General features: G+C 46.6%; 1 protein-coding gene across 1 annotated transcript in view; it reads left to right on the forward strand.

Annotated features, from left to right (window-relative positions):
• Positions 1-27,321, forward strand: part of LOC141106800 (uncharacterized) — a 44,329-nt gene that overhangs the window by 4,515 nt on the left and 12,493 nt on the right. Inside the window, 6 exon segments of the mRNA XM_073597727.1 lie at positions 13,348-14,643; positions 16,703-16,770; positions 21,285-21,377; positions 21,467-21,694; positions 21,818-21,959; positions 22,857-24,355. Of these exon segments, the coding sequence (XP_073453828.1) occupies positions 13,348-14,643; positions 16,703-16,770; positions 21,285-21,377; positions 21,467-21,694; positions 21,818-21,959; positions 22,857-24,355 (3,326 nt within the window).

Raw genomic sequence — 27,321 nt, forward strand, 5'->3', positions numbered from 1 at the left:
ACGCCCCCACCGGGTCCCGCTGACCTGGACCGCCGCTATCTCCGGTTCTAAGCCCCCCGTATATCTACGCTAGGAGCCCGGGGCTTAGAAATTCTTTCTGCTGAATGTCCAAAATGTTCTCCGTCAGGAGGGACGTTTGAAGCATTCTAATTGGTCAGTGCCGTCACATGGGCGGCGCCGACCAATCAGTAGCCGCATAGCCGTCCTGTCAGCTATGGAGAAGACTCAAGGAAGGAGAGAGGATTTCTAAACCCCAGGCTCCTGAGGGAGATATACCGGGGCATTAGAACTGGAGATAGCGATGGTCCAGGTCAGCGGGACCGGAGGAGGCGAGGAGGGGCACCTGTGTAAGTTCACCTTACAGAGTTTTCTGTAAAGGTGAAGTTACACTTTAAGGTTTCTTGGCTGTCGCTTGGCAACTCAAAGTTTCAGCTCCCTCCATAAATTTTCTATAGGATTAAGGTCTGGAGACTGGCTAGGCCACTCCACGACTATAATGTGCTTCTTCTTGAAGGTTCTCATCCAAGATTTTACAATACATGGCCCCTGTCCATTGGCCCCTCAATGCGGCAAAGTTGGCCTGTATCTTTAGCAGAGAAACATCCCCAGAGCATAATGTTTCCACCTCAATGCTTGACTGTAGGGATGGTGTTTTTAGAGTCATAGTCAGCATTTTTCTTCCTCCAAACACGGCGAGTCCCCCTTCTCAAGAAGACACATGTACAGTCATGCCAATGAACATCTAAATGATTCAGAGAAGGATTGGGAGAAAGTGCTGTGGTCAGATGAGACCAAATTTGAGCTCTTTGGCATTAACTCGACTCGGCCTGTTTGGAGGAAGAAAAATTCAGACTATGACCCTAAGGACACCATCCCTACAGTCAATCACGGAGGTGAAAACATGATGCTTTGGGGCTGTTTCTCTGCTAAAGGTACAGGCCGATTTTGCCGCATTGAGGGGCCAAAGGACGGGGCCATGTATTGTGAAATCTTGGAACAAAACCTTCTTCCCTCAGCCAGAACACTGAAGATGGGTCATTGATGGGTCTTCCAGCATGACAATGACCCAAAACATATCACCAAGGCAACAAAGGAGTGGCTCAAGAAAAAGCACATTAAGGTCATGGAGTGGCCTAGCCAGTCTTCAGATTTTAATCCTATAGAAAATTTATGGAGGGAGCTTCGAGTTGCCAAGAGACAGCCAAGAAACCTTAAAGATTTAGAGAAGATCTGTAAAGAAGGGTGGACCAAAATCCCTCCTGAGATGTGTGCAAACCTGGTCACCAACTACAAGAAACGTCTGACCTCTGTGCTGCCAACAAGGGTTTCTCCATCAACTACTAAGTCATGTTTTGCTTGAGGATCAAGTACTTATTTTACTCACTGAACTGCAACTCCATTTATAACATTTGTATCGTGTGTTTTTTCTGAATTTTTGGTTGATTTTCTGTCTCTATCATATAAAATACACCTATGATAAAAATTATAGACCCTTCATTTCTTTGTAAGTGGGCAAAACTTACACAATCTGCAGGGGGAACGATAGTTATTTTCCCCCACTATATAGTCCTATCTGTTGTATCTTATACAATATGTTGTACATTACATAGTCCTGACTTCTGCTCTCTCCCCTCTACCCACTGCTATATATACACATAATATGTATTCTCTTTTTTTACACCCATTTCCTACCAGCTGGACATTTTATATCTGATGATTTGATTGGAGCACAGACTTTTACATGTTGATAATAATGTGATAACATCCTCCAATTTTGGAGCCTTAAACAGAAAGTGATAATGAGGGAGGAGTCAATAACCCAATGATGGTGGTCTTCAGGATCAGTCCAGTCTTCATCTTGGTTGTTCTCCCCCCATCCTCACTCTCTGACCTCTGGTGGGGCTCAGCCCCGCTGTTATTCATGACTAAATCATGGACTAAATAAGGAAGTGCAGGACTTCTTGTGTTGGGAAGATGGCAATGAGTGATAGAGGGGGTGGGGACACTCGTCCTATAATCCCCTCATCACTGTCACTCCTATAAAAGACAGTTCTCGTTGTTTCCTCACTCTCTGACTAAGGTCCATGAATAAAGAAATGAACTGGTAGGAGATCAGAGGACCCATTTACTAGTTACCTTGAGGGGGGAATTGTAAGATCCTCAGAGACAAAGCTGCCTGATGTGGGCGGAGTCCTGGTTTAGGGGAACCAATCTGCTCATGTCTAGTAATAATCTTTGTATTTCTATTTTAGTAGATGGACGGGAGATGAGGAAAACCTCAGAGGATTGTCTAACTTTGTCTCCAGACTGTAAAGTAGAAGATGAGGACATCACACAGTATAGTCCAGGAGAAAACCCGACTACCTCAAATGTCCATCCGGCACCACACAGTGTAGATGGACCATCGTATTCCTCTTATCCTGAGGAACCTCAGACTGTGAGGGACGGTGCCGGACCATCGTATTCCTCTTATCCTGAGGAACCTCAGACTGTGAGGGACGGTGCCGGACCATCGTATTCCTCTTATCCTGAGGAACCTCAGACTGTGAGGGACGGTGCCGGACCATCGTATTCCTCTTATCCTGAGGAACCTCAGACTGTGAGGGACGGTGCCGGACCATCGTATTCCTCTTATCCTGAGGAACCTCAGACTGTGCGGGACGGTGCCGGACCATCGTATTCCGCTTATCCTGAGGAACCTCAGACTGTGAGGGACGGTGCCGGACCATCGTATTCCTCTTATCCTGAGGAACCTCAGACTGTGAGGGACGGTGCCGGACCATCGTATTCCTCTTATCCTGAGGAACCTCAGACTGTGAGGGACGGTGCCGGACCATCGTATTCCTCTTATCCTGAGGAACCTCAGACTGTGAGGGACGGTGCCGGACCATCGTATTCCTCTTATCCTGAGGAACCTCAGACTGTGAGGGACGGTGCCGTTCTTCCAACACATAAGAGGTTTCCCTGTACTGAGTGTGGGAAGTGTTTCCGGTTTAAATTCCATCTTAATGTGCATAAAAGATCTCACACAGGTGGAAAGCTGTATGCCTGTCCTGAGTGCGGGAAATTGCATGTAACGAAATCTCAGCTTTCCGCACATCAGAGATATCACATGGGGGAGAGGCCGTATTCCTGTTCTGAGTGCGGGAAATGTTTTGTAAAAAAATCAGAACTTGTCAAACATCACAGGTCTCACACAGGCGAGAAACCTTATCCCTGTTCTGAGTGCGGAAAATGTTTTTTAGACAAGTACCGTCTTTACAGACATCAGAGAATGCATGCAGGTGAGAAGCCGTATTCTTGTTCTGAGTGTGGGAAATGTTTTGTACAAAAATCAGATCTTGTCACACATCAGATGTCTCACACGGGGGAAAAGCCGTATAACTGTCCTGAGTGCGGGAAATGTTTTGTACGCAAACAAAACCTTGTTAGACATCAAAGGTCTCACACAGGGGAAAAGCCGCATCTTTGTTCTGAATGTGGGAAAAGTTTTTCAGATAAGACACATCTTTGCATTCATCAGAGATTGCACACAGGTGAGAAGCCGTATTCCTGTTCTGAGTGCGGGAAATGTTTTGTAGAAAAATCACAGCTTGTCACACATCAGATATCTCACACGGGGGAAAAGCCGTATTCTTGTCCTGAGTGCAGGAAATGTTTTTCAAGGAAGTCATATCTTTGCGCACATCAGAGATCTCACACAGGTGAGAAGCCATTTCCCTGTCCTGAGTGCGGGAAAGGTTTCTCAAGGAAGGCACATCTTTACAAACATCAGAAAGTGCACACAAGGGAGAAGCCACTTTCCTGTCCTGAGTGAGGGAATTGTTTGTCACTGAAGTCCTGTCTTCCTGTACATAAGGGGTCCCACACAACCCTCGAGGTGTATTAGTGAGTGCGGGAAATGTCTTGTATATGAATGTTGCTGGACATGTGGGGAAGAAGCACACCCTGATATACACCTCAGATATACTCCATGGCTGATCTTCATCATGTAAGAAACAGTTGATAAGGAGATCAGAGATCACCAAAGACATGGATGAAGTGTTGTACCGTGTTGGCCATTGATAGCAGAATAAAAATAAAAAATGGAGTCATTACCTCCATTGGCTGAGTACATTTTGTGGTGGAAGATTTCACAAACACAGGTCTGTTTCTAAAAAAAATAGTTAAAGGGCTGGGGCGTGGTGACCGATTGGCAATATGGTCTTGTGATGCTAGAGCTTGGTCTGGCTCCTGGGCTTATCCACATCGACTGCAGCCTCTGAACCACCTTTTGTTACCTGCTGGCCTCCATCAAGCATCCGAATCCCCGCAATCGAGATGCGGCGGTGTCACCACCAAGACATTGTGCCTGTGAACTTTCTTTCCATCCACCCGTGCTGGGCTCCGCTAAGATAGCGGAGACCAATGTGCCCCTGGATCTCTAGCGGCACATCAGGATTATAATGGGCACAATACAGAACACCCTGGGGACAGTCCAAGCTCTGGCCAGTCCACACCATCACTCCCAAGCCCAGGTGAGACCTGTCTGATGAATGGGAAGAAGAACCCTCCATGGATGTGAGTACTGACCCAGATAAATCACCCCCTGACACCCTGAGGTCTGATCCTTTTGCTGCCTTTCCTACCACAGGCCAGCCAATATCTGACACAACACTAAAAGAAATGTTATGACTGCTCCGGGTTTTACTACAATCTGACATCTTGTCCTCTATCACCCACTGCAAGCTTGAATTACAGGAATTAGGTGGCAGAGTGGACCACATGGAAGATAAAATGCCCTAGTGGACTCACATGCAGATGATCAAGATGAATTAGCCTCCTTGAAAGCATAAGTGGCTGACCTAGAGGATAGGTCATGTTGCAGCAATTAAAAAATTAGGGGAATCCCGGAATCTGTATGTAGCACCTTCCTAGTATAGGTGCAAGGATGTAAATAGTTAAACTAGTGTAATTTGCTCTTCCGCCTAACAGTGGGGCTAGAGGCAAATCTATCTTCAGCAGGTCTGTTTAACAGAATGCTACAATTCATTAGTTAGGGCTGATCCTGTGTTCTGGTGCTGTTGAGCTTGCTTGGATTCCTCCCACTTTTTAGAATCTAGTAGAGTTTTCTGTAACATGGGCGGGAGTTAGGCAAATAGGCAGCATGTGTATGTAGCAGTCCCAGTCAATTACAGGGGAGATGCCCCTGAGTATGCTGGGATTGGCCTATATATTCAAAGAACATGTGGTCTCTGGGGACTTCCCTGCCCTAATGGTGGAGTGCACCAGCCGGGGGTGAGGCAGGCCAGGCATCAGCTGTAGGGTTGCCACCTGTCCGGGATTCACCTGGACAGTCCGGATTTTGAAGCGTGTCCGGGTTTCTGTCTGCCTGAAACCCAAACACATGATTCATACCAGACTGTGGCTCCCCAAGCACACTTGACAACTGTCCCACCACCGCTTTGTCCCAGTATATGTCCTAAAAAGTGCAGGGTAAAGATCACTAAGCCGCTGCTTAATGTACCAAGAACAGCGCTATCCACAACGACTCCCTCCCAGCCTCCAGCGTGTACTGTCATTGTTGCACTCTGTACAGCTGGGGAGCATTCCGCGCTGAAGTGTTCGGGTTTGGCTTGACGAAAAGGTGGCAACCCTAACCAGCTGCCATGCGGCATCAGGTGGTCGACCCGAGGGCCTGAAGCTAAAGTAAAGGAGTGACCCTGGTGCTTCTGAAGAGCTGACTGAGGGGGAGCCGTGCCTGAGAGGATCTGTTTGCGACTCCAGTAAGTACAAACCAATGATCTAGGAGCCTGTTCTTTTTGGTTACCCCTCTGTGTTAGCACAGTCAGCTAAGGGTCCAACTAAATGGATTGCTGGCTAGTTATCTGAAAAGTTTGCCCAATTGTGATTATTGCATGGGACTTTGCTCGGTTCTAGTTTTGGACTGCCGAGCAGTCAGCGGTAACTGACTTCTACCTGGAGAGCTCTGTCTACCAGTCCCTAACTACAAGAGACTTGCTCATGCCATTGATTGCTACATAGGAGAAGTCTGCCCTCTGTAAGGGACTTCACCTACTACCCAATTCTAGATCAGCTAGAGTCCTCAAGTTGTAGAGTCCTCAAGTTGCCTTAGTTTGTCCAGAGAGTATTCAAGGAAGTAGTGCCTAACCTTACGTCTGCTGACCTAACTATTGACAGGATACACCTATCACAAAACCTTCCTTCCTTCCACCAGAAGTGCCCCACGATGTCCTGCTACACTTTTTCCAAACAAATAAAAAATACTAGAGGCCTTCAGCCACACTGATTGGCTTCCAGCACAAGCCGCAAATATTCTGGTCCTTCCAGACTTCTCCTAGCACACACTTCAACTTCGACGCAATCTGAAGTCCATCACTAAGACCCTACGGAACTACAAACTCGTCTATAAATGGAAATATCCGATGAAATTGAGTGTGACCTACAATGGGAAATCTTATCTAATAACTTCACTGGATGAAGGTCTCAAATTCCTCCAAAGCTGGGGAATCATTCAAGATATACAACCACTAGGGATGAGCTTCGAGTTCGAGTCAAACTCGACTCGAACATCGGCTGTTCGCCAGTTCGCCGAACAGCAAACAATTTGGGGTGTTTGCGGCAAATTCGAAAGCCGCGGAACACCCTTTAAAAGTCTATGGGAGAAATCAAAAGTGCTAATTTTAAAGGCTTATATGCATGGTATTGTCATAAAAAGTGTTTGGGGACCCGAGTCCTGCCCCAGGGGACATGGATCAATGCAAAATGCCGTTTTTTCGGAAGCAGTGATTTTACTAATGCTTAAAGTCAAACAATAAAAGTGTAATATCCCTTTAAATTTCGTACCTGGGGGGTGTCTATAGTATGCCTGTAAAGGGGCGTATGTTTCCCGTGTTTAGAACAGTCTGACAGCAAAATGACATTCCAAAGGAAAAAAAGTCATTTAAAACTATTCGCGGCTATAATGAATTGCCGGTCGGACAATACACATGAAAGTTCATTGGTAAAAACTGCATGGGATTTCCCCACAGGGGAACCCCGAACCAAAATTTAAAAAAAAACTGGCGTGGGGGTCCCCCTAAATTCCATTCCAGGCCCTTCAGGTCTGGTATGGATATTTAGGGGAACCCCGCGCCAAAATCTAAAAAAAAAAATGACGTAGGGGCCCCCCTCAAAATTCATACCAGACCTCTGGTATGGATTTTAAGGGGAACCCCGCGCCAAAATAAAAAAAAAATTGGCGTGGGGTCCCCCCAAAAATCCATACCAGACCCTTATCCGAGCACGCAACCTGGCAGGCCGCAGGAAAAGAGGGGAGGCGAGAGAGCGCCCCCCCCCCTCCTGAACCGTACCAGGCCACATGCCCTCAACATTGGGAGGGTGCTTTGGGGTAGCCCACCAAAGCACCTTGTCCCCATGTTGATGAGGATAAGGGCCTCATCCCCACAACCCTTGGCCAGGGGTTGTGGGGGTCTGCGGGCAGGGGGGCTTATCGGAATCTGGAAGCCCCCTTTAACAAGGGGACCCCCAGAACCCACCCCCCCTGTGCGAAATGGTAAGGGGGTACAAAAGTAACCCTACCATTTCACAAAAAAACTGTTAAAAACGACAAGAGACAGTTTTTGACAACTCCTTTATTTAAATGCTTCTTCTTTATTCTATCTTCCTTCGGTTTCTTCCTCCATCTTCTTCTTCTTCTGGTTCTTCCTCCGGTGTTCTCGTCCGGCATCTTCCTCCGCTGCGTCGGCGTCTTCTTCCCTTCTTCTCCTCGGGCCACTCCGCATCCATGATAGCATGGATGGAGGCTCCCGCTGTGTGACGCTTCTTTCTTCATCTTCTTCTCTTCATCTTCTTGTCTTCATCTTCTTTTTGGGCCACTCCGCATCCATGATGGCATGGAGGGAAGCTCCCGCTGTGTGACGCTTCTCCTCTTCTGACGGTTCTTAAATAACGGGGGGCACACAGGGACTTGACGGGGACTTCCCTGTGGCATTCCCCGTGACGTCAGAGGGGGGCCTAGAAATAAAGACACCCAAAGTCCTTTATTAAAATAAATAAACATTCCCCCAAAAATGTCCCTCATTGTAAATCCAATGTCAATCACGTTGCCAGCAACCCGCCCACTCACCAAAAAAGAACTGACAACTAAATACACACGACCTATACGGATGGTATACTAAATTACATCTTCCAGAGCTATGCTCAGCTATATGAGGTAAGTGGTGGGGGTAGTGGTGGCATAATAGACCAAATATGGCTATATTTGGTCAATGTCATTCCCAAAAATGTTCTGACGTTCATCCACACAATCATAGTTCGGTCCCAAACTAGGTTCAGACCGAGATGTCAGCTCATCCCTAGATTCCATGTGCTACTGAGAGACAGAATTTATTTTGTTTTTTTAAGCCCGTGTTGTGTGAAACACACTTAGACTACCACCCGGTGCAAAAAAAAAAAAGGGGGCGCAAGGATCTAGACAGGGACTGAGGTACTCACTGGCTCACCCTGCCAAATCAGGCGGAACCTGTTCTATGGGAGGTCTGCCGAAACAGACCAACCCCAAGTACTAGGTGGGGCTCCCCCGAAGGGAGACCCCATGAGAGAGGTCGAACCAAACCAGGAGGCCACATCCACCCCCTCCCAAGACTTTCAGGGCAGGCCCAAGGACCTACACCCTTCTAATCGTGCAGTGAAAGTATACCATGCAAAAAGACAAACACACATTAAAAGAAGGGAGAAATGAAAGGGGGTAAGAGCTAAAGTGCCATGGTGCAATGCCACAGCAAAAATTCCTCTCAGCCAAAAGGCCCGGCCCTAGGCAAGTGTGAAAAAGTGTGACAAGAGTAGACCCATCCCTACCAGGAAGGCATCAGAACTTGGAGAGCTTAAGAAGAGCCTTGCTAACAACCATGGACAAGCCTTGTGCTCAAGGCCATGATCAACCTAGGAGGAAAAAGGCCCTCCCAGAACCCCCACCATTCCCACCTAATTACAGCAGGGAAGTACTAGCTGACAAATTGGCAAAAGGGTTCAGGGTTCTTTCCCTAACAACTGATAAGAACAGATTCTACACTTGATCTTAGCGAAAAGGCCAAGGAACACCTAGAAACGTTTGGAGGAAACCTGGCTAAGAAAGGCTGAACTGGGCAGTAATATATTTCTATACCCCTGGGTGGGAGTGGTGATGACCCCATCTACTTTATAAGGATATACAGTACATACACACACAGCACAAGGCCGTGTTCACACTACGAGATGTTTCTCGGGGCTACAATTCCTCTGAGCTCCACAAGGTGGTGATCTCACTTCTATCCAGACAATAAGTCTCTATGGAAGACTGGAAGTGATGTCAGATACAGACAGGAAGTTCTGGGTGAGAGGTGATTCAGGTGTCTGTAGAGAGGAGACATTTTTGGAAGAGGCAGCAGAGGAGGTAATAAGATCTTATTTTCTATTTACATCCAGTAACCCCCATCATGTCCGTCCTCTTCCTCCATAGTCACTGTGATGTCTTTTATCTCCAGCAGATGATGATACACACATATATAGTGTGGACCCCTTCAGGGTCAGAATATTTCCCCACTTATGGGGCCAGAATATTCTCTTCATTTTGAAGATAAATTAATATGTTCCTCTAAACAAACAGCACTTACAATAAATAGACAAGACAATGACCATCTTGACCATACATGGCCTACAAAGGCCAAATATTACACCACACAGTCAACCAATGGGCAATCGTTGCAATATGCAGCCAACACAGTTTTGGAGCGCAGGGGTCAGGAGTATGGAGCATTGAACCCCTTATATTGCTGGTCAGGAGGAAGAAAACATTCCCCAGCCTGCCATGAACAATATGCTCCATCATTGGTGTCAGAGGGAGGAAAATATTGAGGGTTCTGATAAGGATGGTGCTCGGGCGTATTCGGGATCCCACCGGCCCGATCCTGCCAGGAAGCCGGGAAACAACTCACACCGCTAATCACAGGCAGTGAGACATTTCGCAAGCCACAGCTGCACAGATCAGGAAATGTCTCAATGCCTGTGATTAGCCATGTGCAGTGTCGGCAGGATCAGGCAGGTGGAATCCAGAGCCCATCTCTAGTTCTGAGGGAAATAGAGGAGCTGAAAGGTGTCTGATGGGGCACTGAGGCTGCAGGGCTTTGGGGCCCCTATGGGGTTAGTGGAGTTTAAGGGCTCTGGGCCCTTGATAGAATTGGTGGGCAGCAGGTCTCCGAGAGATGGGGTTGTAGGGCTCAGGGGTCTCTAAGATACAGGGGGAGCTCTTGGTCTATGATGGTCCTTCCACCAGAAGTGGCGGTTCAGACCTCCTTACAGAACTCCTACCAGAAAAGAAGGCAACCTTCAACTTCTTACCATCTCACTGGTCAAGTAATATATTACAGGAAACCAAGTGGAATGAAGAAGGGAAGTCCTTCACCTCTTGATGTGAGCTCGTTCTTAGAGGAGGTCTGTTTGTGCAGCATTGCCTACTGAGTGGCCAGGGGTCAGTGCATTACCTTACCATAAAATAGGCTTTGGCAGTGACCGTTGTTGGAACGCAGAGCTCCGGGAACCAACTGCCACTCTGTACAATGTCCTGAATACTAAAGTATACTTGGTAACAAAAAGAGAAAATCCCTCACCCCTGCTGTCCTCCTCGTACCCACACTGGGCTTCCATTGGAGGGAAGAGAACAGACTCCTCATCCACTCTAAAAAGTCCAAAATAAAAATGAGCCAGTTCTTAAATGTACAACAACCCTCCTATTACCCCCCACCACCACCACCACATCTTATTGTTGTGTGACCAATACCATCCAAATAATTCTTACTTTCATTTCCCAAAGTTATCCATCTACAGGGAGTCCTGTATAGATCAAATGACACCACCAATGAGGATGGAGGAGGACCGGAGTCACATGACTGAGAAGATACTAAACCTCACCCTGGAGGTCATCTACCTGCTGACCGGAGAGGTGAGAAGGATTCTGGGAGGTCACATGACATCACTTTTATCTTTATTAATTAAACACAGACCTGACCGGAGAGATGAGGAGGATTCTGGGATTCTAACATGATATTCCTATTGGTTCCTCAATACAGAGCTGTCCTCTTGTGAAGTCAGGTGATCATATGACCATCACAGTTCCTCCATGTGACTCCCTTAAACCTGAGAGACACAACATGGAGAAGATTCTAGAAGTCACCAAGAAGATGATGGAGCTGCTGACAGGAGAGGTGAGGAGGATTCTGGGAATTCTGGGACATTATCCAGTAACAGACAAGGGATGTGTCTGGATAGTGACTGTATCATTGTGTGTGTCAGGTTCCTATAAGGTGTCAGGATGTCACTGTCTATTTCTCCATGGAGGAGTGGGAGTATTTAGAAGGACACAAGGATCTCTACAAGGGCGTCATGATGGACAATCAGCCGCCCCTCACATCACCGGGTAAGAGGAGACTTTATTGTAAAGGAGAGAGCAGTACGGAGGGTCCACCTAGATCCCCCATCATCTGATAAACACATAGAAACAATGTATTCAGTCAGTGTGTGTGTTTCCTACAGATGGATCCAGTAATGGGAACCCACCAGAGAGATGTCCCCGTCCTCTGTATTCCCGGGATTCCACACAGGAAGATCACACCATCCCTCACCATCATCAGGTAGATGAGGAACAATCACTGATAGTATCATTAGGATCTGTACATTATCTGCATTGTTACAATTGATGTTATTTTTATTATATATTCAGAGTGGAAACCTGAGAGATTCTAAAGTTGATATTAAAGAAGAGATAAAAGAGGAGGAGGATGAGGATGGGGTGATGGAGGAGTCAGAGTTTCTAAAAGTACACAAAGATCTGTCCCAGGACACCATGGTGGAGTCATCCAGCTACAGAAACCCAGCAGAGAGATGTCCCCGTCCTCTGTATTCAAAATATTCCACACGGGAAGGTCACACCATCCCTCAATATTGCAAGGTTGGTGGGGCGGAGATTATAAAACACAGACTTATGGGGACGATGTGTGGATTTCTTATATGATGTCACAATAATAAAGCTTATATTTTACAGATGATATTCTCTCTCATTTTCTTGGTTTAGAGTGGAGATCCAATTGATATAGAATTTGAGGTTAAAGCAGAAGAAGAAGAGAGGTATGTGAGGGATGATCAGCAGTCTATGGAGGAGGATGGAATAACGGGAACATTTATAGAGGAGGACACTCCTACAGAGATCAGCACAGGTGGGTCATTAACACTAAATACATTCCTCCACCTTTACTGCTCACTGATAATGTGCCTGTAATCCCCTGGTCACTTTCCTGAGCTGTGTTCCCCGTCCTGTATTCCTGTATTTCTCTCTTATAATCTTCCTTCTCTGTGCTGCAGACACAATTTATGTATCTAGACTGGATTTATGGAGATTCTGGGGTTCAGCAAAATGTTGATTTTCACCATAGGCGTTGCTTGACCTAGGCACTTGGGGGTATGTGTCTTGGGTCTTCTGTCCCATGCCGAGGTATAGCAGGATCGCTATCTCTGCCATTCTCCCGGGGTGACTTGTTCTGTTGTCTGCTGGCTGTGCTGGGTGGAGGGATATGTCTGTATAGTCTCAGACCCAAGTCACTGAGTGCAGTCTCAGGAGATGGGAGGCAGCGGTGTGGGACCTCTGCAACTTGTCTCCAGTAAACATTTAATCCACCACTGATTACCGAATTCCAATATTATGAGTCTGGACTTTTACACATAATATGTATTCTCTTTTGTTACACCCATTTCCTACCAGCTGGACATTTTATATCTGATGATTTGATTGGAGCACAGACTTTTACATGTTGATAATAATGTGATAACATCCTCCAACTTTGGAACCTTAAACAGAAAGTGATAATGAGGGAGGAGTCAATAACCCAATGATGGTGGTCTTCAGGATCAGTCCAGTCTTCATCTTGGTTGTTCTCCCCCCATCCTCACTCTCTGACCCCTGGTGGGGCTCAGTCCCGCTGTTATTCATGACTAAATCATGGACTAAATAAGGAAGTGCAGGACTTCTTGTGTTGGGAAGATGGCAATGAGTGATAGAGGGGGTGGGGACACTCGTCCTATAATCCCCTCATCACTGTCACTCCTATAAAAGACAGTTCTCGTTGTTTCCTCACTCTCTGACTAAGGTCCATGAATAAAGAAATGAACTGGTATGAGATCAGAGGACCCATTTACTAGTTACCTTGAGGGGGGAATTGTAAGATCCTCAGAGACAAAGCTGCCTGATGTGGGCGGAGTCCTGGTTTAGGGGAACCAATCTGCTCATGTCTAGTAATAATCTTTGTATTTCTATTTTAGTAGATGGACGGGAGATGAGGAAAACCTCAGAGGATTGTCTCACTTTGTCTCCAGACTGTAAAGTAGAAGATGAGGACATCACACAGTATAGTCCAGGAGAAAACCCGACTACCTCAAATGTCCATCCGGCACCACACAGTGTAGATGGACCATCGTATTCCTCTTATCCTGAGGAACCTCAGACTGTGAGGGACGGTGCCGGACCATCGAATTCCTCTTATCCTGAGGAACCTCAGACTGTGAGGGACGGTGCCGGACCATCGTATTCCTCTTATCCTGAGGAACCTCAGACTGTGAGGGACGGTGCCGGACCATCGTATTCCTCTTATCCTGAGGAACCTCAGACTGTGAGGGACGGTGCCGGACCATCTGTACATCAGAGATCTCACATGGGGGAGGGGCTGCATTCCTGTTCTGAGTGCGGGAAAACTTTTTCAAACAAGTCCGGTCTTTACAGACATCAGAGACTGCATGCAGGTGATAAGCCTTATTCCTGTTCTGAGTGTGGGAAATGTTTTGTTGAAAAATCTAATCTTTTTACACATCAGACATCTCACACAGGGGAAAAGCCGTATACCTGTCCTGAGTGCGGGAAATGTTTTGTATATAAAAAAAACCTTGTTAGACATCAAAGGTCTCATATGGGTGAGAAGCCGTATCTCTGTTCTGAATGTGGGAAAAGGTGTTCAGATAAGACACATCTTTCCATTCATCAGAGATTTCACACGGGGGAGAAGCCGTATTCCTGTCCTGAGTGCGGGAAATGTTTTTCGATAAAGTCACATCTTTCCATCCATCAGAGGTCGCACACGGGGGAGAAGCCGTATTCCTGTCCTGAGTGCGGGAAATGTTTTTCAAGGCAGTTCTTACTTTACAGACATCAGAGATCTCACACGGGGGAGAAGCCGTATTCTTGTCCTGAATGTGGGAATTGTTTTTCAGAGAAGTTACATCTTTCCATCCATCAGAGGTCGCACACAGGTGTGAAGCCGTATTCCTGTTCTGAGTGCGGCAAATGTTTTTCACAGAAGCCCAATCTTTACAAACATCAGAGATCACACACGGGTGAGAAGCCGTATTCTTGTCCTGAGTGCGGGAAATGTTTTTCACAGAAGTCCAATCTTTTTAAACATCAGAGATTGCACACGGGTGAGAAGCCGTATTCTTGCCCTGAGTGCGGGAAATGTTTTCCACAGAAGTCCTATCTTTCCAGACATCAGAGATCTCACACGGGGGAGAAGCCCCTTTCCTGTCCCGAGTGAGGGAAATGTTCTTCACAGAAGTCCTGTCTTCCTTGTACATTAGGGGTCCCACACAACCCTCGAGGTGTATTAGTGCCTTGAGTGTGGGAAATTTCTTGTATATGAATGTTGCTGGACATGTGGGGAAGAAGCACACCCTGATATACACCTCAGATATACTCCATGGCTGATATTCATCATGTAAGAAACAGCTGATAAAGAGATCAGAGATCACCAAAGACATGGATGAAGTGTTGTACTGTGTCGGCCATTGATAGCAGGAGAAAAATAAAAATGGAGTCATTACCTCTCATTGGCTGAGTACATTTTGTGGTGTAAACTCTCGCAAGAGGTCTGTTTACTCAAGTCGTCTTCCAGGACGAAACGCGTTAACCCCGCCACTTGAAAGGCGGTCCTCTAGGCCTTCTATAATCAAAATAGCGTCATTGGCTGAGTACATTTTGTGATGGAAGATTTCACAAACACTTGCAGGTCTGTTTAAAAAAAAAAAAATTCTTAAACAATTGTGACACTCATTCACTGAGCCGTGATGAATGCTGGTCGTGTTTTATATCATACAATGATTTACTATTATCATTGACTCCATCTAGTGGTCATAATGCTGTATTTTACTATTTTTTATAGTGGTATTTCAGAAAAAAAATCCTCAATGTGGCCACTAGATGGAGCTGATGATCATAGGAAATCACTGTGTCAATTAAATTACAGCCAGAATTTATCACGGCTCTGCAAATGGTTGTCCCATTCGTCCAACACATTTTTTGTAAATAGACCCCTTGGTTTACTGTCAGGCATGGTCTCCTACAAATAACTAAGGTATCATTCTCATGTACTTATGAGTACAGTAGACATTGATGGACATAAGTTAAATAAACCAACAATATTAAACCAACCATTGATTGAAACAGAAAATACCAAATTTAGCCATTGGGTGGCACTAAGTATCATAGGGATGTAGCTCCATCTAGTGGCCAAAAGTGGTATTTTCCATTTTAAATCAATGGAAAACATTCGACCAGCAAACAGCCTAATAACATTCATTCTTTGCCCCCTGTTCGCACAGAAGGAATGGACATGCGCTTTCACTGGGGGAATTGCTATGTACATTTTTATGAATAGACCTCCTAGCAATGTTATTACCTGGCTGCAGCTAGGGGGAGCTCTAATGTTTAGAGTGCTTCCATCTAGCTCACATTATCCCTTTCACTGCCAGAGCTGTATTTGCACATGTTAGCATTTTGGGCCCAAAGATTAGTTATAACCCCCAAAAATATATTTTCTGTCAGCAGAGGCCCCAGAGAAGAATATGGGGGCAGTTCCAATTATTAATGTCAGATGATATTAGCTCAATGGTTTATCAATGCTAAATATCAGTACCTAATACACTAAAGTTGATTTTAGGGCACACAAACACAATATATTACCCAATTTTTCGGGCAGAATATAAAACACGAGGTTGTGCCAAGTAAATAGTTAGCCAGCATGTCAAGCCTAAATATTGTGTGTGCCAGTGCAATGAAGACGAGCTTCGGTATCCAAATATTGCCCATAGGTGGCGCTTCAAAATCCTTTACAGGTCATCAGCTTAGAGATAACCGTAAATTCATACTCCATGGGTTATAGACACAAACCTTTAGGTGATTGGACGCAAGCTTTGGAGGACACGCCCCACTGGGGCATCTCTCCTATAAAATAACAAAGACAGAGAGCACCTGCCCAGGGCATTACCATAATACACCATTTATACATAAATAAAAGCTAATATACTCACAAACAAATTAAGTCAACGTGCGTATTTTAAACCCAAGTAACGTCTGTCTCCAGATCAACAACGGATGTCATATGACGCAGGAAGACCCCTTTTATGTCCAATATGACTTACGCGTTTCAACCCCTCTTCTTCAGAGCCAAGACCAACAACGTCTGAAGCCTAATTTATATAGCATACTACTACACTGTATAGGAAACATAAGCCCCTCCAACACCAGGGGGGCAGAGTCACAAAGCAGAAAGCCGCATTCTTTTATTCATCAGACACGTATTCATAATCAAATTTATACATACGTGTAAACTTTATATATGTCCCGTGTCAGGTCAGTCCTGTGTGCAGAAGCAGGCCAGTTATATTAGGTTTCTGAATACGCACAGATTGCCAGCATTTGTGAGCCGCACTTCCGGTTTCGCGGCTCGGCGTGCGTTCCAACAAATTGAACACGCCGCCATCTTGAATTTTCATGGGACCAGTTAATAAGGCAATTGGGGAGTGAAGAATTACATCGGGAGACCCAATTACTTTTTTGGGAAGCACCGATTTGATATGAAGTGGTAAGTTCCTATACAGTGATCTGTGCATATTAGGAAGGGATGACCATGCCCCCCCTACTCCTCACCGGGAGGGGCGAGCATATATCCCCTGAACCATACCAGGACACATGCCATCAACAGGGAGGGACAAGCATGTATCCCCATCCCCCTGATCCATACCAGGCCACATGCCCTCAACAGGCAGGGTCAAGCATGTATCCCCATCCCCCTGAACCATACCAGGACACATGCCCTCAACAGGAAGGGACAAGCATGTGCCCCCGAACCATACCAGGCCACATGCCATCAACAGGGTGGGACAAGCATGTATCCCCATCCCCCTGAACCATACCAGGACACATGCCCTCAACTGGGTGGGACAAGCATGTGCCCCCGAACCATACCAGGCCACATGCCCTCAACAGGGAGGGTCAAGCATGTATCCCCATCCCCCTGAACCATACCAGGACACATGCCCTCAACAGGGAGGGACAAGCATGTGCCCCCGAACCATACCAGGCCACATGCCATCAACAGGGAGGGACAAGCATGTATCCCCATCCCCCTGAACCATACCAGGTCACATGCCTTCAACAGAGAGGGACAAGCATGAGCCCCCCCTGAACCATACCAGGCCACATGCCCTCAACATATGGGGGTGCCTTTTTAGGAGGTCTCTCCTGGCAGACCACCATGACCCCATATCGATGAGGACAAGGACCGACTGTACAGAGCATTAGACTACCACCCAGTGCAAAAAAAAAAGGGGGAGCAAGGCTCCAGACAGGGGCTGAGGTACTCACTGGCCCAGCCAGTCAAACCCTGTTCTATGGGAGGTCTGCCGAAACAGACCAACCCCAAGTACTATTTGGGGCTCCCCCGAAGGGAGATCCCATGAGAGAGGACGAACCAAGCCAGAAGGCACATCCACCCCCTCCATAGACTTTCAGGGCAGGCCCAAGGACCTACACCCTACTAGTCGTGCAGTGAAAGTATACCATGCAAAAAGACAAACACACATAAAAAAAGGGAGAAATGAAAGCAGGTAAGTGTTAAAGTGCCACGGTGCAATGCCACGGCAAAAATTCCAAAAGGCCCGGCCCTAGGCAGGTGCGAAAAATTGTGATATTGTGCAGTGACCTTGGTGCCAATAAACACAGTGAGTATCACGGGACCCCCTGGTCTGCCACCCCAGGGGCTTTTTTTCACAGCCTGGCCCTTGGCCAGACCAGTGTAGCCCCAATCCCTACTAGAAAGGCATCAGAACTTGGAGAGCTTAGGGAGAGCCTTGCTAACAACCATGGACAAGCCTTGTGCTCAAGGCCAGGATCAACCTAGGAGGAAAAAGGCCCTCCCAGAACCCCCACCATTCCCACCTAATTACATCAGGGAAGTACTAACTGAACCACCAAATTGGCAAAGGGGTTCAGGGTTCTTTCCCTAACAACTGATAAGAACAGATTCTACAGTTGATCTTAGCCAAAATGCCAAGGAACACCTAGAAACGTTTGGAGGAACCCTGGCTAGGAAAGGCTGAATTAGGCAGTAATATATTTCTATCCCCCTGGGTGGGAGTGGTGATGACCCGATCTACTTTATAAGGATTTACAGTACATACACACACAGCACAAGGCCTTGTTCACACTACGAGATGTTTCTCGGGGCTACAGTTCCTCTGAGCTCCACAAGGTGGTGATCTCGCTTCTACCCAGACAGGAAGTCTCTATGGAAGACCGGAAGTGATGTCAAGTACAGACAGGAAGTTCCGGGTGAGAGGTGATTCAGGTGGCAGTAGAGAGGAGATGTTGTTGGAAGAGGCAGCAGAGGAGGTAATAAGATCCTATTTTATATTTACACCCAGTAACCCCCCCCGTCATGTTCCGTCCTCTTCCTCCATAGTCACTGTGATGTCTTTTATCTCCAGCAGATGATGATACACACATATATATATATATAGTGTGGGAACCTAGATTAACCCCTTCAGGGTCAGAAAATTCCCCCACTTACGGGGCCGGAACATTCTCTTCATTTTGAAGATAAATTCTAGTAATATGTTCCTCTAAACCAGGGGTCTTCAAACTATGGCCCTCCAGTTGTTCAGAAACTACAATTCACATCATGCCTAGTCATGTCTGTGAATGTCAGAGTTTTACAATGCCTCATGGGACGTGTAGTTCCGCAACAGCTGGAGGGCCGTAGTTTGAGGATCCCTGCTCTAAACAAACAGCACTTACAATAAATAGACAAGACAATGACCATCTTGACCATACATGGCCTACAAAGGCCAAATATTACACCACACAGTCAACCAATGGGCAATTGTTGCAATATGCAGCCAACACAGTTTTGGAGTGCAGGGGTCAGGAGTATGGAGCATTGAGCCCCTTACATTGCTGGTCAGGAGGAAGAAAACATTCCCCAGCCTGCCATGAACAATATGCTCCATCATTGGTGTCAGAGGGAGGAAAATATTGAGGGTTCTGATAAGGATGGTGCTCGGGCGTGTTCGGGATCCCACCGGCCCGATCCCGCCAGGAAGCCGGGAAACAACGCACACCGCTAATCACAGGCAGTGAGACATTTTGCAAGCCACAGCTGCACAGATCAGGAAATGTCTCAATGCCTGTGATTAGCCATGTGCAGTGTCGGCAGGATCAGGCAGGTGGAATCCAGAGCCCATCTCTAGTTCTGAGGGAAATAGAGGAGCTGAAAGGTGTCTGATGGGGCACTGAGGCTGCAGGGCTTTGGGGCCCCTATGGGGTTAGTGGAGTTGAAGGGCTCTGGGCCCTTGATAGAATTGGTGGGCAGCAGGTCTCTGAGGGATGGGGTTGTAGGGCTCAGGGGTCTCTAAGATACAGAGGGAGCTCTTGGTCTATGATGGTCCTTCCACCAGAAGTGACTGTTCAGACCTCCTTACAGAACTCCTACCAGAAAAGAAGGCAACCTTCACCTTCTTACCATCTCACTGGTCAAGTAATATATTACAGGAAACCAAGTGGATGAAGAAGGGAAGTCCTTCACCTCTTGATGTGAGCTCGTTCTTAGAGGAGGTCTGTTTGTGGCTTTGGCGTTGTTGGAACGCAGAGCTCCGGGAACCAACTGCCACTCTGTACAATGTCCTGGATACTAAAGTATACTTGGTAACAAAAAGAGAAAATCCCTCACCCCTGCTGTCCTCCTCGTACCCACACTGGGCTTCCATTGGAGGGAAGAGAACAGACTCCTCCCCCACTCTAAAAAGTTCAAAATAAAAATGAGCCAGTTCTTAAATGTACAACAACCCTCCTATTACCCACCCCCATCTTATTATTGTGTGACCAATACCATCCAAATCATTCTTACTTTCATTTCCCAAAGTTATCCATCTACAGGGAGTCCTGTATAGATCAAATGACGTCACCAATGAGGATAGAGGAGGACCGGAGTCACATGACTGAGAAGATACTAAACCTCACCCTGGAGATCATCTACCTGCTGACCGGAGAGGTGAGGAGGATTCTGGGAGGTCACATGACATCACTCTTATCTCTATTAATAAAACACAGACCTGACTGGAGAGGTGAGGAGGATTCTGGGAGGTCACATGACATCACTCTTATCTCTATTAATAAAACACAGACCTGACCGGAAAGGTGAGGAGGATTCTGGGAGGTCACATGACATCACTCTTATCTCTATTAATAAAACACAGACCTGACTGGAGAGGTGAGGAGGATTCTGGGAGGTCACATCACATCACTCTTATCTCTATTAATAAAACACAGACCTGACCGGAGAGGTGAGGAAGATTCTGGGAGGTCACATGACATCACTCTTATCTCTATTAATAAAACACAGACCTGACCGGAGAGGTGAGGAGGATTCTTGGATTCTAACATGATATTCCTATTGGTTCTCCAATACAGAGATTTCCTCTTGTGAAGTCAGGTGATCATATGACCATCACAGTGCCTCCATGTGACTCCCTAAAACCTGAGAGACACAACATGGAGAAGATTCTAGAAGTCACCAAGAAGATGATGGAGCTGCTGACAGGAGAGGTGAGCGGTGCTGGGAATTCTGGGACATTATCCAGTAACAGACAAGGGATGTGTCTGGATGGTGACTGTATCATTGTGTGTGTCAGGTTCCTATAAGGTGTCAGGATGTCACTGTCTATTTCTCCATGGAGGAGTGGGAGTATTTAGAAGGACACAAGGATCTCTACAAGGACGTCATGATGGACAATCAGCCGCCCCTCACATCACCGGGTAAGAGGAGACTTTATTGTAAAGGAGAGAGCAGTACGGAGGGTCCACCTAGATCCCCCATCATCTGATAAACACATAGAAACAATGTATTCAGTCAGTGTGTGTGTTTCCTACAGATGGATCCAGTAATGGGAACCCACCAGAGAGATGTCCCTGTCCTCTGTATTCCTGGGATTCCACACAGGAAGGTCACACCATCCCTCACCATCATCAGGTAGATGAGGAACAATCACTGATAGTATCATTAGGATCTGTACATTATCTGCATTGATACAATTGATGTCATTTTTATTATATATTCAGAGTGGAAACCTGAGAGATTCTAAAGTTGATGTTAAAGAAGAGATAAAAGAGGAGGATGATGAGGATGGGGTGATGGAGGAGTCAGAGTTTCTAAAAGTCCACAAAGATCTGTACCAGAACACCATGGTGGAGTCATCCAGCTACAGAAACCCACCAGAGAGATGTCCCCGTGCTCTGTATTCACAATATTCCACACAGGAAGATCACACCATCCCTCAATATTGCAAGGTTGGTGGGACGGAGATTATAAAACACAGACTTATGGGGACGATGTGTGGATTTCTTATATGATGTCACAATAATAAAGCTTATATATTACAGATAATATTCTCTCTCATCTTCTTGATTTAGAGTGGAGATCCAATCGATATAGAATTTGAGGTTAAATCAGAAGAAGAAGAGAGGTATGTGAGGGATGATCAGCAGTCTATGGAGGAGGATGGAATAATGGGGACATTTATAGAGGAGGACACTCCTACAGAGATCAGCACAGGTGGGTCATTAACACTAAATACATTCCTCCACCTATACTGCTCACTGATTGGTCCAGAGTAGGGCGGGGACTGGGTGATATCAGCCTGTAATCCCCTGGTCACTTTCCTGAGCTGTGTTCCCCGTCCTGTATTCCTGTATCTCTCTCGGATAGTCTTCTTTCTCTGTGCCGTAGACACAATTTATGTATCTAGACTGGATTTATGGAGATTCTGGGGTTCAGCTGGCTGCAAAATGTTGATTTTCACCATAGGCGTGGCTTGATCTAGGCACTTGGGGTATGTGTCTTGGGTCTTCTGTCCCATTACATTACATAGTCCTGACTTCTGCTCTCTCCCCTCTACCCTCTGCTATATATACACGTAATATGTATTCTCTTTTGTTACACCCATTTCCTACCAGCTGGACATTTTATATCTGATGATTTGATTGAAGCACAGACTTTTACATGTTGATAATAATGTGATAACATCCTCCAACTTTGGAGCCTTAAACAGAAAGGATCAGTCCAGTCTTAATCTTGGTTGTTCTCCCCTCATCCTCACTCTCTGACCTCTGGTGGGGCTCAGCCCCGCTTTTATGTATGACTAAATCATGGACTAAATAAGGAAGGAGAAGACTGGAGGACCTGAAGTGCAGGGGGTGCGGACACTCGTCCTATAATCCCCTCATCACTGTCACTCCTGTAAAAGACAGTTCTCGTTGTTTCCTCACTCTCTGACTAAGGTCCATGAATAAAGAAATGAACTGGTAGGAGATCAGAGGACCCATTTACTAGTTACCTTGAGGGTGGAATTGTAAGATCCTCAGAGACAAAGCTGTCTGATGTGGGCGGAGTCCTGGTTCAGGGGAACCAATCAGCTCATGTCTAGTAATAATCTTTTTATCTCTATTTTAGTAGATGGACGGGAGATGAGGAAAACCTCAGAGGATTGTCTCACTTTGTCTCCAGACTGTAAAGTAGAAGATGAGGACATCACACAGTATAGTCCAGGAGAAAACCCGACTACCTCAAATGTCCATCCGGCACCACACAGTGTAGATGGACCATCGTATTCCTCTTATCCTGAGGAACCTCAGACTGTGAGGGACGGTGCCGGACCATCGTATTCCTCTTATCCTGAGGAACCTCAGACTGTGCGGGACGGTGCCGGACCATCGTATTCCTCTTATCCTGAGGAACCTCAGACTGTGAGGGACGGTGCCGGACCATCGTATTCCTCTTATCCTGAGGAACCTCAGACTGTGAGGGACGGTGCCGGACCATCGTATTCCTCTTATCCCGAGGAACCTCAGACTGTGCGGGACGGTGCCGGACCATCGTATTCCTCTTATCCTGAGGAACCTCAGACTGTGCGGGACGGTGCCGGACCATCGTATTCCTCTTATCCCGAGGAACCTCAGACTGTGCGGGACGGTGCCGGACCATCGTATTCCTCTTATCCTGAGGAACCTCAAACTGCCGGACCATCTGTACATCAGGCATCTCACACGGGGGAAAATCCGTATACCTGTCCTGAGTGCGGGAAATGTTTTGTATATAAAAAAAACCTTGTTAGACATCAAAGGTCTCATATGGGTGAAAAGCCGTACCTCTGTTCTGAATGTGGGAAAAGGTGTTCAGATAAGACACATTTTTCCATTCATCAGAGATTTCACACGGGGGAGAAGCCGTATTCCTGTCCTGAGTGTGGGAAATGTTTTTCGATAAAGTCACATCTTTCCACCCATCAGAGGTCGCACACGGGGGAGAAGCCGTATTCCTGTCCTGAGTGCGGTAAATGTTTTTCAAGGCAGTTCTTACTTTACAGACATCAGAGATCTCACACGGGGGAAAAGCCTTATTCCTGTTCTGATTGTGGGAATCGTTTTTCAGAGAAGTTACATCTTTACAGACATCAGAGATTGCATACGGGTGAGAAGCCTTATTCCTGTCCTGAGTGCGGCAAATGTTTTTCACAGAAGCCCGATCTTTACAAACATCAGAGATCACACACAGGTGAGAAGCCGTTTCCCTGTCCTGAGTGCGGGAAATGTTTTTCACAGAAGTCCAATCTTATTAAACATCAGAGATTGCACACGGGTGAGAAGCCGTATTCTTGCCCTGAGTGTGGGAGATGTTTTTCACAGAAGTCCTATCTTTCCAGACATCAGAGATCTCACACGGGGGAGAAGCCGTATTCCTGTCCTGATTGTGGGAATCGTTTTTCAGAGAAGTTACATCTTTACAGACATCAGAGATTGCATACGGGTGAGAAGCCGTATTCCTGTCCTGAGTGCGGCAAATGTTTTTCACAGAAGCCACATCTTTACAAACATCAGAGATCACACACGGGGGAGAAGCCCCTTTCCAGTCCTGAGTGAGGGAAATGTTCTTCACTGAATTCCTGTCTTCCTGTACATCAGGGGTCCCACACAACCCTCGAGGTGTATTAGTGAGTGCGGGAAATGTCTTGTATATGAATGTTGCTGGACATGTGGGGAAGAAGCACACCCTGATATACACCTCAGATATACTCCATGGCTGATCTTCATCATGTAAGAAACAGTTGATAAGGAGATCAGAGATCACCAAAGACATGGATGAAGTGTTGTACCGTGTTGGCCATTGATAGCAGGTGAAAAATAAAAATGGAGTCATTACCTCTCATTGGCTGAGTACATTTTGTGGTGTAAACTTTTGCAAGAGGTCTGTTTTCTCAAGTCGTCTTCCAGGACGAAACACGTTAACCCCGCCACTTAAAAGGCGGTCCTCTAGGCCTTTGAAAATAAAAATGGAGTCATTACCTCTCATTGGCTGAGTACATTTTGTGATGGAAGATTTCACAAACATTTACAGGGCTGTTTTTAAAAAAAAATTGTTTAACAAATGTGACACTCATTCACTGAGCCGTGATGAATGTTGGTCGTGTTTTATTTCATATAATGATTTCCTATGATCATTGGCTCCATTTAATGGTCATAATTTCACTATTTTTTCTGGTGGAGGTATTTGAGAAAAAAAAAAAATCCTCAGTGTGGCCACTAGATGGAGCTGACGATCATAGGAAATCACTGTGGTAATTAAATTACAGACAGAATTTATCACGGCTCGGTAAATGGTTGTCCCATTCGTTCAACTAATGTTTTGTAAATAGACCCCTTTGTTTACTATGTCAGGCATGGTCTCCTACAAATAACTGAGGTATCATTCTCATGTATATATGAGTCCAGGAGACATTGAAGGACATGACTTAACCACTTGTCTACCGGACACTTTCACCCCTTTCCTGTCCAGGCCAATTTTCAGCGCTGTCACACTTTGAATGACAACTGTGCGGTCATGTAACACTGTACCCATACGACATTTTTATCACACAAATAGAGCTTTCTTTTGGTGGTATTTAATCACCTCGGGGGTTTTATTTTTTGATAAACAAAAGAAGACTGAAAATTTTGAAAAAAAAAGTTTTTTATATTTTGTTATAAAATTTTGCAAACAGGTAATTTTTCTCCTTCACTGATGGGCCTTGATAGTCTACACCAGGGGTATCAAACTGGCGGCCCTCCAGCTGTTGCGAAACTACAAGTCCCATGACGCACTGCAAGGCTGACAGTTACAAGCATGACTCCCACAGGCAGAGGCATGATGGGACTTGTAGTTTTGCAACAGCTGGGGGGCCGCCAGTTTGAGACCCCTGGTCTACACTGATGGGCACTGATAGGCGGCACTGATGGGCCCTGATAGACGACACTGATGGGCACCTGATAGACAGCACTGATGGGCCCTGATAGACGACATTGATGGGCACTGATAGACGACATTGATGGGCACTGATAGACGGCACTGATGGGCACTGATAGTCTACACTGATGGGCACTGATAGACAATACTGATGGGCACTGATAGACCTTAATAGATGGCACTGATATGCAGCACTGATGGGCCCTGATAGGTGGCACTGGGCACTGATAGGCGGCACTAATGGGCACTCATAGACAGCACTGATGGGCCGCGATAGGCGGCACTGATGGGCTTTGATAGGCGGCACTGGTGGGCACTGATTGACCCTGATCGATGGCACTGATATGCAGCACTGATGGGCCCTGGTAGATATCACTGATAGGTGGCACTGGGCACTGATAGGCGGTACTAATGGGCACTCATAGACGGCACTGATGGGCCATGATAGGCGGCACCGATGGGCCCTGATAGACGGCACTGATGAGCCCTGATAGATGGCACTGATGGGCACTCATAGAAGGCACTGATGGGCCCTGATAGACGGCACTGATGGGCACTGATAGGTAGTCCTGATGGGTGTTGATAGGCAGCACTGGTGGGCACTGATAGATGGCACTGGTGGGCCCTGATAGACGACACTGATGGGCACCTGATAGACAGCACTGATGGGCCCTGATAGACGACATTGATGGGCACTGATAGACGGCACTGATGGGCACTGATAGTCTACACTGATGGGCACTGATAGACAATACTGATGGGCACTGATAGATGGCACTGATGGGCCCTGATAGACGACATTGATGGGCACTGATAGTCTACACTGATGGGCACTGATAGACAATACTGATGGGCACTGATAGATGGCACTGATGGGCCCTGATAGACGACATTGATGGGTACTAATAGGCGGGACTGATTGGCCCTGATAGGCGGCACTGATGGGCACTGATTGACCCTGATATGCAGCACTGATGGGCACTGATAGACGGCACTTATGAGCACTAATAGATGGCAATGATGGGCCTTTATAGGCAGCACTGATGGGCATTGATAGACAGCACTGGTGGGCCTTGATAGGCGGCACTGATTGACCCTGATAGACGGCACTGATAGGTGGCACTGATGGGCCCTTATAGGCGGCACTAATGGGCACTCATAGACTGCACTGATGGGCTGTAATAGGCGGCACTGATGGGTGTTGATAGGCGGCACTGGTGGGCACTGATTGACCTTAATAGATGGCACTGATATGCAGCACTGATGGGCCCTGATAGGTGGCACTGGGCACTGATAGGCGGCACTAATGGGCACTCATAGACAGCACTGATGGGCCGCGATAGGCGGCACTGATGGGCTTTGATAGGCGGCACTGGTGGGCACTGATTGACCCTGATCGATGGCACTGATATGCAGCACTGATGGGCCCTGGTAGATATCACTGATAGGTGGCACTGGGCACTGATAGGCGGTACTAATGGGCACTCATAGACGGCACTGATGGGCCATGATAGGCGGCACCGATGGGCCCTGATAGACGGCACTGATGAGCCCTGATAGATGGCACTGATGGGCACTCATAGAAGGCACTGATGGGCCCTGATAGACGGCACTGATGGGCACTGATAGGTAGTCCTGA

This window comes from Aquarana catesbeiana, linkage group LG08 (genome assembly GCF_042186555.1).
Source record: "Aquarana catesbeiana isolate 2022-GZ linkage group LG08, ASM4218655v1, whole genome shotgun sequence".
Lineage (NCBI taxonomy): Eukaryota > Metazoa > Chordata > Amphibia > Anura > Ranidae > Aquarana > Aquarana catesbeiana.